At 44.0% G+C, this 13691-nt stretch overlaps 1 protein-coding gene across 1 annotated transcript in view; it reads left to right on the top strand.

The window, feature by feature from the left end:
* CSMD3 (CUB and Sushi multiple domains 3) overlaps window positions 1–13691 on the top strand; it is a 1090172-nt gene that overhangs the window by 773982 nt on the left and 302499 nt on the right. Inside the window, exons 34-35 of the mRNA XM_044293228.1 lie at window positions 10221–10317; window positions 12005–12109. Coding sequence (XP_044149163.1) covers window positions 10221–10317; window positions 12005–12109 — 202 coding nt within the window. The remainder of the gene's footprint in view (window positions 1–10220; window positions 10318–12004; window positions 12110–13691) is intronic.

Genomic DNA, 13691 nt, shown 5'->3' on the forward strand with positions numbered 1-13691 from the left:
CGTTTCTGCTGGAGTAGCCTATCAAGCATATACAAGGTGGAGTTCCATTGCGTCAGGCAGTCACAAATCAGACGTCTGACGGGCAGGAGGTGCCGCAGCTGAATGTCAGCAAGGCGAGCCATGGCCGTGTAAGATCTTCTAAAATGGCCAGAGATTTTCCTGGCCTGCCTCAAGATGTCCTGGACCCCCAGGTATTTGCCAACGAATCGCTGCACGACTAAGTTCAGGACGTGTGCTATGCACGCCAAGTGTGTCATTTTGCCCTGTTTCAGTGTGCTCAGCAGATTGGCACCATTGTCGCACACCACTTTACCAACTGTCAAATTGAGCGGGGTTAGCAACTGATCTGCCTTTGACCGCAAAGCTGAAAGGAGTGCAGGACTGGTGTGCTCTTGGCTTCCAGGAGCAACTGCCGCAACACAGCATGGCAACGTCTCACCTGGCACGCCAAATAGGTTCTGGGGATTTTGGGGGGCGCAGCGGAAGAGACAGTAGCAGCATAAAAGGAGGAGTCAGCCGAGGAGGAGAGGGAGGATGGAGTAGGAGAAGGAGAGGCAGAACTGCATCCAATCCGTGGCGGTAACACCAAATATACACGGATTGCTTGCTTGATGGCCGTCAAAAGGTTCACCCAGTTGGCAGTAAAAGTTATGTACTTTCCCTGCTCGTGTTAGCTAGACCACGTGTCTGTGGTCAGATGTATCTTGGCACTGACACTGTGTGCCAGAGATACATTCACCTGCCGCTGAACGTGGCCATATAGCTCTGGGATGCCCTTCTGTGAGAAATATTTCCTTATGGGGACCTTCCATTGCAGTGTTCCAATGGCCACACATTTTCTAAAGGCCTCTGAGTCCACCAGTTTATAAGGCAGTAGTTGGCGGGCAAGCAGTTCTGACAAGCCAGAGGTCAGACGTTAGGCAAGAGGGTTATCCGGCGTCATCATCGTTTTTCGCTCTAACATTTGTGGCAAGGAAGCCTGCTTTTTGCCAGATGAACGCGACAGCGGCACGGTGAAAGGTGGAGTGGAGGATAACTTAGAGGAGAGAGGATAATGAGAAGGAGAAGAGGCAGGAGTGTGGCTTTGTGGGTTCTGATAGTGTTGCTCCCCCTGGGTTTGTTGATGGGAGGCCAGGTGCCTTCTTAAGGCGGTCGACCCTAGGTGAGTTTTGGGCTTACTGTGACTTATGCGACTTATGCATTGACAGCAAAGGCTGCAGATGGCAACACTATTGTCAGCAGTGGACACATTAAAAAAAGGCCACACTGTGGAGCCATTTGCTGGTGTCCTGTGAGCGGCAAATGTGACCGTGGTGGATGTTTTGTTCCAGATATATTAGCAGTCTGGTTTTTTCCTCCTGTGCACTGTAAGTTCTGCCTGCTTCTCCTCCTTCTCCTCCCTATCTGCTGCTCCGTCTCTCCCTCTGAACTCCCCTCTTCTTCATCTCTTGTGGGCACCCACATGATGTCCATCGGATTTGTCATCTTCACCACCACTGACATTAGAGATCTCGGAGTAGGCAGCAACAGCGTAGACCAACCTACTTGGGCTGATCTGGGAACTGTTGTCAGACTGCTGGGTGGCGACCGTTGATACCTCCTCTTCCTGATCCGATGCCAAGAATGACTGCGCATGGGTAAGGGCTTGGAATGTATGGGAAAATAATTCCTCTGACTTAAGCGGAGAGGATATGGTGGTGGTTGTGGTGTCTTTGGGGGTTGACACAGTAGAGAGTGAAGAGGGTACAGATAGAGAGGATTAGGAGGGTGCAGAAGTGGAAGGCTGATTGAGCCACTTAACAAAGTCTGGTGCGTCCTTTGACGTAATTGCACGCACCTTCTGCAACTTCCCACTTAGGCTCCGGCCTGGTTCACCTGCCCGACCCCTACCAGCCCTGCGGAATGGCCTGCCTCTTCCTCTGCCTGTCATTTTCAAAATGACCCTGTGACAAAAGTCCCTATAGAAGAGCCGTATTTGTGGAAGAAGGTATATCAGACCCCTGCCTCAATCTGTATTTTTTGGGGGGTACTGGTAAATCACACCAGTAGAAATTATTGGTTTCAATAGTGTTTGTCACTCTGTGTAGATGCGGTAACGCAGCAAAACCGCAGACAAATGCTGCATTAACTAAATGCACTATATAGAATGTATGTTATTGGTATATAACACCCCTGCTTCAATCAGTTTTTTTGGGGGGCAACTGGTTAATCAGACCAGTAGAAATTATTTTTTCAAATAGTGTTCTTCACTCTGTGTAGATGCGGTAACGCAGCAAAACTGCAGACAAATGCTGCACTACCTAAATACACTATATAGAAAGTATATTATTGGTAAAGAACACCCCTGCCTTAATCTGTTTTTTGGGGGGGCATCTGTTAAATTCCACCAGTAAAAATTATTTGTTCCAATAGCATTTGGCACTCTATGTAGCTGCAGTATTGCAGCAGAACTGCACACAACTGCTGCACAATACAATTGCACTATAATATACTTTCTATGTTAGAAAGTATATTATAAGTATATTACACCCCTCAGTAAGTCACACCTATCGATAGCACAACTATACCAGTCCTTAAAATTACTTTTGTGGCTCTATTGGCTAGCGATTTGTGTCCCTAGCAGTCTGTCCCTGCTCCACACAGCAACCTCTCCCCTAAACTGGCAAAATACTGAATGTAAAATGGCACCCAGATCAGGTTTATCTATAAGGTAGGGAGTATGTCCATGTGCTGAAACGTCATGCATGGGTAAAAGTTCTTCACAATGAGGCTGACGAGAGTGAGGAAGTGGTGGTAGACGATTAAATCACTGATCCAACCTGGGAAGGTGGCAAGTCGAGCGAGGACAGCAGTACAGAGGGGGAGGGGGGATCCTCAGCTCCGCAACAGGCTGGATGAGGCAGTGGGGTAGCAAAAGGGATAAGGTGGGCCACACCAAATAGACCCGCAACTGTTCCACGGAGCACCCCCTTGTGGCAATCTCCCTTGTCAAGGGGTAGGTGTTCCGCAGTCTGGTGCTTTTTTGAGGAAAGTGCGGACGGTAAAAGAATTGTCATTTGCAACCTGTGCCTACCAAAATGAGCAGAGGTGTTAACACTAGCAACCTCACCACCACCAGCATGATCCGCCACATGGCATCAAAGCACCCTAAGAGGTGGGCTGAATGCCTGAGTCCACAATCAGTGTCTGCGGGTCACACCACTGCCTCCTCTTCTCCTATGTTACTTGCTGGCAAAGACGAAGGACCAGAGCCCTCCCGCCCTGCACCCGGACTTTCGCAAGCACCATCAGCTAGCACATCCACTTCTGTGTCCCAGCGTACAGATGTCCATACCCAAGGCTTTTAAAAGAAAGCGTAAATACCCAGCCGCCCACCCACAGGCCATAGCACTAAATGCACAGCTTTCCAAATTGCTGGCCCTGGAAATGTTGCGATTTAGGATTGTGGACACTGAGGCTTTCCACAGCCTGATGGTGGCAGCCATCCCTCGTTACTCAGTCCCCAGCCGCCACTATTTTTCCCGATGTGCCACCCCTGCCTTACACCAGCATGTGTCCCGTAACATCACCCGTACCCTGACCAACGCAATTATTAGGAAGGTCCACTTAACGAATGACACATGGACAAGTGCTTGTGGCCAGGGATGCTACATTTCCTTGACGGCACGCTGGGTGAACATTGTGGAGGCTGGGAGCGAGTCGTACCCTGGGATGGCACAGGTGCTACAGACGCCAGGGATTGCGGGCCCTACTTCCATCAGGATTTCAGCCACCACCTAGATTAGTGGCTGCACTTCCCCTTCTCCTTCTCCTCCTCCACCTTCTCCTTCACTTACGCCTCTGAATTATCATCTTGCAGCATCAGTCAGCCATCAGTCAGTAGTTGGAAGCAGTGTAGCACTGCAGTGGAAAGTGGCAACAGGACATGCTTAAACAAATATGTTTAGATGATAAACAGCACACTGCTGCAGAGCTAATGGCAGGGTATAAGGGACCAGACTGAGCTGTGGCTCTCGCCACTAAACCTACAACTAAACATGGCTGTTTCTGATAATGACCTTAACTTGGTTTTGGAGCTCGGCAAGCTAACACACATACTTTGCCTAGCCCATGTGATCAACTTAGTGGTTCAGCGGTTTCTCAAAACCTACCCCAATTTGAGCTACTGGTGAAGGTGCGTCTCGTGTGTGCCCATTTCCGAAAATCATCTATAGCTGCTGCCAGTCTGGCAACACTGCAGCAGCGCTTGCAATTGCCAGCTCACAGACTGTTGAGCGATGTGAGCACACGCTGGAACTCCACGTTCCTCATGTTTGCCAGGCTTTGTAAGCAGCAGGGGACAGTAGTGGAATACCAGCTACAACATGGTTGTCACCTTTCCAGTCAGCTTCCGCTCTTTACAAGCGACGAGTGGGCATGGATGTCTGACCTCTGTGAGATTTTAAAAAACTTTGAGGAATCAACACAGATGGTGAGCAGCGATGCTGCTATTATCAGCGTAACCATCCCACTTCTGTGTCTACTGAAATGCTCTCTGTTCACAATGAAGTTGGACGCTTTGCATGTGGAAGAAGTGGAAATGGAGGAAGACAGTACACAGGGTGATAGCCAGACCACCCTCCATTCATCTTCTCTGCGCGAATTATATGATGATGAGGAGGAGCAGGAGACGGTTGCCTCCACTACAGATGGTAGTACCCATAGCAGGTTTATTCCATCTGTTCAGCGTAGATGGGAGGAGGAGGAGGAGATTGAGAGTCATCCACCTGATGAGGAGAGCAAAGTCATCCACCTGATGATGAGAGCAAAGTCTTGTCTGTTGGGACTCTGGCACACATGGCTGACTTTATGTTATGCTGCCTTTCCTGTGACCCTCGCGTTATACGCATTTTGGCCAACGCCGAGTACTGGTTGTTTACCCTTCTTGACCCCCGAGTCCTTGTGGAAAAATTGCTCCAAAAAGTTCCAGCTGACAACGCTGGCAGTCGAGTACGTAGTTCCTTGGGCAACCAAGGAGAGTATACGAGGGGAACACACAGCAGTTCCAACAGAGGAAAGGCAACACTCTCTAATGCCTGGGACATTTTCATGACACCCCTCCAGCACCCTCACCTTGATGCTTGGCCTAGTGTCACAAGGAGAGAAAAGTTTTGGAAGATGGTGAAGGAGTACGTAGCAGACAGTGTCAGCGTCCTCAATGATCCCTCTGTGCCTTACAACTATTGGCTGTCCAAGCTGGACATGTGACACGAAATAGCGCTCTACGCCTTGGAGGTGCTGGCCTGCCCTGACGCCAGTGTTTTGTCAGAGCGGGTATTTAGTGCTGCTGATAAGCGCATCCGACTGTCAACTGAAAATGCTGACAGGTTGACTCTTATAAAAATGAACAAGGCCTGGATTGCCCCTGACTTCTCTACTTCACCAGAGGAAAGTGGCTGAAAATAAAGGCACTTTACAGGGAGTCTGTCACCTCCATATGGCCATATACAGTGCTTACATGGCTCTGTAGCTCACCTATACAGGATTGTAACGGTACCTTTGTTCTTTTCTTTAGACTTGCACCAGCAGAAAAAAAAAAGTTTAATTCATATGCAAATGAGCACTCGCAAGTGCCCAGGGGTGGCGTTCAGTGTGCAGGTGCCCAGGCTGCTCTGCCTTCTTTACTCCTCCCCAGCCTCTGCATTTGCCCGCCCTCCAAGTCTCTTGCCTCATCGATAGGTCTGGACTTGGAGTGCGATCAAAGGCAGAGGCTGGGGAGGAGTAAAGTGAAAAGAAGGCAGAGCAGCCTGGGCACTTACACACTGAACGCAGCCCCTGGGCACTTTCGAGTGCAAATTTGCATATGAATTAAACGTTGTTTTTCCTGCTGGTGCAAGTCTAAAGAAAAGAACAAAGGTACCGTTACAATCCTGTATAGGTGAGCTACAGAGCCATGTAAGCACTGTATATGGCTATATGGAGGTGACAGACTCCCTGTAAAGATCAGATCAGCAGCACACCCTCACCCCTAATTTTTTAGATAGTCAGATCAGCAGCAGACCCTTGCCCCTAATGTTTTAGATGGTCGGCTCAGCAGCAGACCTTCACCCCTAATGTTTTAGATGGTCAGATCAGCAGCAGACCTTCACCCCTAATGTTTTAGATGGTCAGATCAGCAGCAGACCCTCACCCCTATTTTTTTAGATGGTCAGATCAGAAGCAGGTCCTCGCCCCTAATATTTTAGATGGTCGGCTGAGCAGCACATCCTCACCCCTAATTTTTTAGATAGTCAGATCAGCAGAAGAACAATTGTAACACAATGTGATTGAGGCCCTCCTTTATGTGATATACAGGTTGTATCGGAATGCCTATTACTTGTAATTTTTGGCAACACTTGCACTTGATCTACAAGTAAATATACAGGAAAGAATGTTTCCTAACAATTTTTCCTCTAAAATCGATTTTATCTTCGGTTTTGTGCGTATTATTGTCAGTCTGTAAAAGTGGCGTACGAATCGGACAACATCATTCCCAGCAGCGACCTGGGAGTCCAAGATGCATCCAGACATCCTCCTCATGCTGTTCCTGCACCATTTCAGTGATGTCTCCATCCATTTCTGACCTTTTTCTATGAACCAGACTCCTTTCACTATTCAGAGCAGGGGGTGCCTAGTTTAATGCTCGGGTTCTCCCATTGATTTCCATTGTGCTCGGGTGCTCTGTAGAGCACCCGAGCATCCCAAAATGTTCTACTTGAGCACCCGAGCACTTTGGTGCTCGATCTACACTAATCACAAGGTCTACAGTATATGATTTCACAGCCTGTACCAAGTTATAGTAATGTTATGACTTCAGGTAGCTAAATGTGTCTCCAGAGCTACTGCTGGGGTAAAGCTGTTACTATTATGGGTCTTTGGTACGCTCTGGTCCTCATCTCTGATAACCAGTGAAAAATTCTGTGTCCTGGCTCCCTGTTGCTAAGAATGTAATTGGGACTGAACAGTGGTGTAGAAAGGTAGGAGGGTAATGACGGTGCTTACCAGCCACTCTATGTTAGCAATTAAGAATAGGATAATCTTTGCCCCAAATATAAGAAAGCATAGAAACAACTTTGCCATGGAGATCAAATATAAGGAGGTGTGGCATAACCCCTTTTGGTCCACTAGTAAAACTTTTTAACCCCTGCTGGTTGAATGGGACTGTGGCATGGGTTAGTAGGTTACAGATATAGTGGTGCTTTGTTTATCAATGAACTGTAAAGGCCCTTATACGCATTAGTACATTGGTTAATGAACCCTCACAGAATGGTGGGTTTGGCCGACACTCAGTCCCTGATGTGTATGGGATCTTCCAGGGAGATAATTCACCACTAGAGGTCTCTGGCAATAGCTTTCTCTGCTCTCCCTGTACAATAAACACACATTCAACTGAGCCTAACCTGTATGTGTATGGGGGAGCTCGGAGAAATAGCTATTAAATATATATGCCCAGCTTTACGATCACTACCAACCAGGAGCAGTCACAGACAGGAATGGGCCTGTCGTGGTTAACTAACTTCGGCTCATCTGAGCCCATACATTCTAATACTGTACTGTACAGTATTATTCCGAAGTTTTAAATGAAGCAACTTGAAATGAAGCATCTGAAGCTCTCTTTGCTTAACAATAGTCTTATAGGCACAGCAAGAGAAAATGCTGAATCTAAATAGGAAAGTGATATCTCAGTAGAAGTGCCTCATTCACAACCATGTAAGTCAATACTTCTCTCTAATGCTCTCCATGAACTTGGAGCTTTGTCTGAATAAGAAAAGGTTAGGACTCCTATTAGATTATCTTACACTTTCTGTGTGCATTAGATGGAAGCTGGTGTCCACCCAGCATGTCTGAGAGAAATGCAAACTTTACATTTACTATGCACAGAGAAAGTACTAAAATGACAGAAAACATGATATAATGGTTATTCCTTATTTATATACACTGCACTAATGAAAAGCTTTTTTAAAGGTTAGTGACGCTTTAAGCTCCTGTTTTATAGGTTCATTGTATAGTGTAGGAACCTATTGGAGAAAAGTTTCCTTGTCATGGCACATGGGCTCACACAATTTGATCAAAATGTGCGCTAATAACTAGTGTTGATCTAGCACCAAAGTGCTCGGGTGCTCTGGCCGAACACATCGGGATGCTCGGGTTCTCTACCGAGCACCCGAGTATAATGGAAGTCAATGGGAGAACCCAAGCATTAAACCAGGCACCCCCTGCTCTGAAGAGGGGAGGGTGTCTGGTTCATAGAAAAAGGTCAGAAATTGACGGAAACACCACTGAAATAGTTCGGGAACAGCATAGGGAGAGTGTTTGGATGCATCTTGGAATCCCAGGTCGCTGCTGGGAACGATGTTGTCCGATTCGTACGGCACTTTTACAGAATGACAGTAATACGCACCAAACCAAAAATAAAATCTTTAGAGGAAAAATTTATAGGAAACAATCTTTTCTGTATATTTCCTTGTATATAAAGTGCAAGTGCTGCCAAAAATTACAAGGAAGAGGCACTGCGATACAACCTGTATATCACATAAAGGAGGGCCTCATTCACATTGTGGTACAATTTTTTAGGTAGTGGCACTCCTATACTCATAAAGCCTATGCACTAAGTGAAAGGGCTGCCAAAAATTACAAGGTACCGGCACTCCAATATACCTTTTGTTACACATAAGGACATCATACACAGTCTTGGAAAATTATGATTGATGGCCTGCTGGTGACCCTCAAAACCATTTGAAGCAAGGGCCTGCTGATCTGACCATCTAAAACATTAAGGGCAAGGGTCTTCTGTCGCTTTGGTGACTCTAGATAACCTGGGACCGATCGCACGTCCCTGTGACGGAGACAATCCATTAGGATGTCAGCCCTATCAACTTTCAATGTTATTTTCAGCCCAAACCATGCAGACCAGGGGTAACAGGGGAATCATAGTTCGATTCCGGAGAGGGAGCTTGAGAAACAGCTACAGCTACCACATCCAAGCAAGGCAGCATGTGCGCAAATTACATATTTAGATGAGGGCCTGCAGGTGAGCTGACCCTGTAAAAGATTGTAGGTGAAGGCTTGCTGGTGACCTTCAAAAACAGTTGGAGCTATATAGCTGGGCTATATAGCACCTGATGACCCGTTCCGGACAGCCAATCACTATAATACCAGTAGCCAACATGGCTACTGGCATTACAGTGAGGGCAGTACTTACCTGCACGTTGTTTGGCTGCACAGCAGCCAAGAAACATGGAGGGAGGAGACTCGAGCATGGCGCTCGAGCACATGCAGTACTCGGCCGAGTACCACCATGTGCCAAGCATCGAGATTCTCGAGCCGAACAGGTGTTCAGCCGAGCAGGTGTTCAGCCGAGCATGCTCGATCAACACTACTAAGAACCTCACATTTATAAATATAGTGAAAATTGCAGTAATGCAGAATGAAATAATACATATATTGCATGTTTGCATACATTTTAGCACCTTTAGGGTGCCTAAGCATTTTTTTTGTTTATCTGCTGTCCTCCAGCTGACTGTATTCCTGCAGTTCCCAAGGTAACCATTACGTTAGTTGACTCTATTCCAATCTCACTTTTATTATTATGTATACCATAGGACGTATCTGAGCTATCATAGTACACAACAGAAACAGATAAATCACAAGCACCATTCTACTGATTATATCTCCCTGGTGTCAATACAACTCTCTGCTTAGTAGTTACTGTAGTTGAGTTTGACATTTATCTTCTACACTATCAATTTCAGCTTGGGTTCATCGATATGCCACATGGGCCCTCTTACGGCAGAACTCTGTCTGTCACTGTCTTTCATTTATGTGAAGAGTGATCGGACTATGTATGTGACCTCTTCATTGAGCGCTGGTACTGGAATACGATTAGTCATGCATCTAGAATTTTATAACATATGATACTATTATACTATAGTATCATATTTTCTTTTCTTAGCACATACTGTAAAAAAATAGTATTAGATCAAATAATCTGGACTAATATTACACTGTTTTATGCATATCCTTCCTTCCCCCCACTATTTTATGGTACATAGGTTTATACTGGTATGGTTTCATGATTATAACAAGTCTATGAATAGCTATGGTTTTTGTAATACATGGTGTTATATTTACATACTGGTCTTTTTTTTATCTTCAAGTGTTTTAAAGCTCAGGAATATTCTGTCTCTCTGTGTATTCCCCAGGTGCAGGTTGTCAGTTTCGCTACAGAACATAACTGGGACTCGTTGGATTTTTATGATGGAGGTGACAACAATGCTCCAAGACTTGGCAGTTATTCAGGTAAGCACGCACTATAGGCTTCTATATTTTTTTTCGTGACCTATTTTAATAACGCTGATGAAACAAAAAAAAGATGAACTTATAGTATAATATATAGCAATTATAGCATTGATAATTGGAGGATGCATATAAAAATGGACTTTAGTATTTGATTTTAACCCCTTCCTGAAATGCGCCATACGTTTACGGCAGATTCTTGGTCTTTAAAGATGAAGTCAATCCAGAAGCTGAGCGGGCACCATAGTCAAAGGGTTACTGCTGTTTTACTTAGGAGACTCCCAGCAACAGAGTCCTAGACAACAAATCTGATCACAAAAGTAAGGAGCATTTAGATGCTGAGAAGAGTAGCTGCTTGTAGGGAAGGAAGTGTTCCTTCCCGACAATCAGCTGCTCATTATATGGAGGTGAAGTTCTGCATTTACATGTAACAATCACCTTCACAGTATGAGGACAAATGGTTATCACCCATCTTCATATCAAAATCATTGCTTCTGGGCAGCAGAGTGCTGTTTAGACAGCACAATCTGCTGCCTGGGAACGATGATTGATGTGTCCGCACCTCAGATGATTTCACCAGATGAATGAGTGTGGATGCTCAATTATCAGGTGATATGCGGCACCTCTACATGGGACAATTATTGTTAATGAGCGTTCATAGGAATGCTTGTTCCAGATAATCTGCCTGAACATTGGGCTGTGTAAAATGCAGGATAAGCCACTGAGATGCTGAGATTGGCCCTCCTGAAATGAGGTCACAAGAACCATTGTGTTGCTACTACAGCCCTGGGGTCTTCTACAGGCTCCCAGGCCTACTCTAGCGAAGTTTATATTAAGCCCTGCCTATAGCAGGGCTTAATATGAACAGGGCAATTTTCCAATTTTCTATTGTCTATAGTGTAAAGTCTAATGATTGTATGTTCAAGTCCCCTATAAGGGCTAAAAAATAAAATAGAAACCATTAAAAAAAAATTACAAATTCAAATCGCCCTATTTCCCAATTGACATATTAAATAGACAATAAAAAATAAACATAATTGGCATTACCACATCCAAAAATGTCCAAATTATTGAAAACACAAAAGAATGTAACCCATACGGTAAACATTGTAACACAAAAAAAAAATCTAAATGGCCAAATGGCTGTTTTTTGTGATTGATCCATTTCCCCAAAAGAACTGGAGAAAAAAAATCCCACAAAATGGCATGTGTAATAACTCCAGATCTCCCTGCAAATATTGAACCTTTTTTTTTTAAAGTTCTATAAAGAAAAAACTATACAAAATGTGGTATTGCTGTAATTGTACAGATGCTCAGAACAAAGACAATGCCTTATTTAGTGCATGCTATAAAAAGAAGACCCCTAAAATAATGGTGGAAATGTTTTAGTTTTTTTTATTACACCCCATTTACAAATTTTTCCAGCTCCCCACTTCATTGTATGCAATATTAAAGTGCTGGTGCCAAGTTACATTTGGTTTAATTCCCAACTCTTCCTCCCTAAGGAGACCAGCATAGGGTCTTACACCTAATAACAAAGAGGATGGGCCTGACTACAGCTGGTTTTATTCATAACAACTAGAAAAAGGACATATATTTTACATAAATTGAAAGAGAACCCATTAATATTGTAAAAACATAGTTGCGCACAATATGCTAATATGCTCCTGCATTTTTTTTTTCTTCCCAGGAACCACCATACCTCATCTTCTAAACAGCACATCAAACAATCTTTACTTAAATTTTCAATCAGACATCAGTGTTTCTGCAGCTGGGTTCCATCTGGAATACACAGGTAATTGACTGTTTCTTCATACACCATACGACGCAGAGCACAGTATAGCACATTCCAGCATTTTAATGTCAGGTTTCTACATAGCCAGAATTCCATTATTTTATAACAAGAAATAATAGAGCAAAGGTCTACTGTCACATGAAGTAGCCCATAAAACAATATAAAAGCAGGAGCAACAATCTATGAACCCACAGTGGAAGAGTCCACTTCTTTATATATGTAGTATGGCTGCAAATTGGATTGAGAACGTGTCTACAGCTCCAAGAGGGGTCACTCATTGTCTCTTAGTCACACAGAAGAAAAATGTTGATACCAGAATGTAGTCAATGCCAATACACTACCTCCAGTAGGCTAGCTCAACCAGTAGAAGTATGCATGGCCCATGTATGTATACTTCCTACAGAAGGCATAGTTTTTCAACAGTCTTGATGTTGCTGGGACAATTGGAAAACCAAATGAGAATTGATAATAGCCAAACAATCTGCTTTACTAAATTTGTATATTTTCATATATAAATAGGGTTGTGGGTTGTCTGTTTTCTGCTGAAATATCTGAAAGGCCATACGATGATTTTTAAAGTGTTATAAACCATTGAAATGTCTCATTGATTAAACTTGCAGCCCATGGGTACCATGTGTAAACAGACAGCTTTCAAGTTCATATGATTCTTCACCTCCCCCCCCCGGCCTTCACCCTTATTAGTGTCCGTAACAGGCAGCAGAATGAGTGCTCTAAGCATTTGCACATTAAATGTCAGAGCCAGGGAGGTGAAAATGTCGGTATATCATGCCACAATATTGAACGCCGTGGATACCACATTCTTTTCACCGATGGTAACCATGGGTAGGTTTTTGGTCCATGCTGAGGAAAACAGTGGGCCGTTTTAACATTTCATATGCCATTATATGGTAGTATGCTCCATTGTATGCCGATAAATGGCATATTAGAAATTTCAATCAAAGCCCCTTTAAGGAAGTTATGTAATTTCTGTTGTTATCCAATCAACATAAGGTATTACTTTTAGTGTTAGTATAAAGAAAAAATAGCAAAATCAGTTAAATTAATAGATCTCTATAGATGTACATGAGAAGCATACTTTTGTATACCAAGCATATATTTCAACATACATGTAGATTTCTTTGAGCTTAACTTTCTTTATGTGCCTAAAATCTAAATCTCATGGATACTATTACCTATTTTTCCTCATGGAGAGTGTATAATAGGCATGGGGGTTGTATAGGCCATGCAATGCATTCTTTAAAAACAAAACAAAAAACTTAGCCTCTTTTGCTACCAATTAAAATATCCTATCCTATACTGTAAGTCAATATTAGGCCTTTTAAAAACGCCTGAAGACTAGTCTTGGGCGATCATGATTGGCCGAACACCAGTTCGGCTTGAGCATCGCGATGCTCGAGTCAGTGTATTTAAATCTAATTTAGCCTCTATTTCTGAAAAGTTTCTTGCGGAATTCAAACTCACAACCTTCTACATTACAACCAAGAATGCTAACCATTATACTATAGAGCTGCATGGACAATTACAAAAAATAAATAAAAAAAGATTACATTTCTGCTGTATA

Source organism: Bufo gargarizans, chromosome 5 (genome assembly GCF_014858855.1).
Source record: "Bufo gargarizans isolate SCDJY-AF-19 chromosome 5, ASM1485885v1, whole genome shotgun sequence".
Taxonomy (NCBI): Eukaryota; Metazoa; Chordata; class Amphibia; order Anura; family Bufonidae; genus Bufo; species Bufo gargarizans.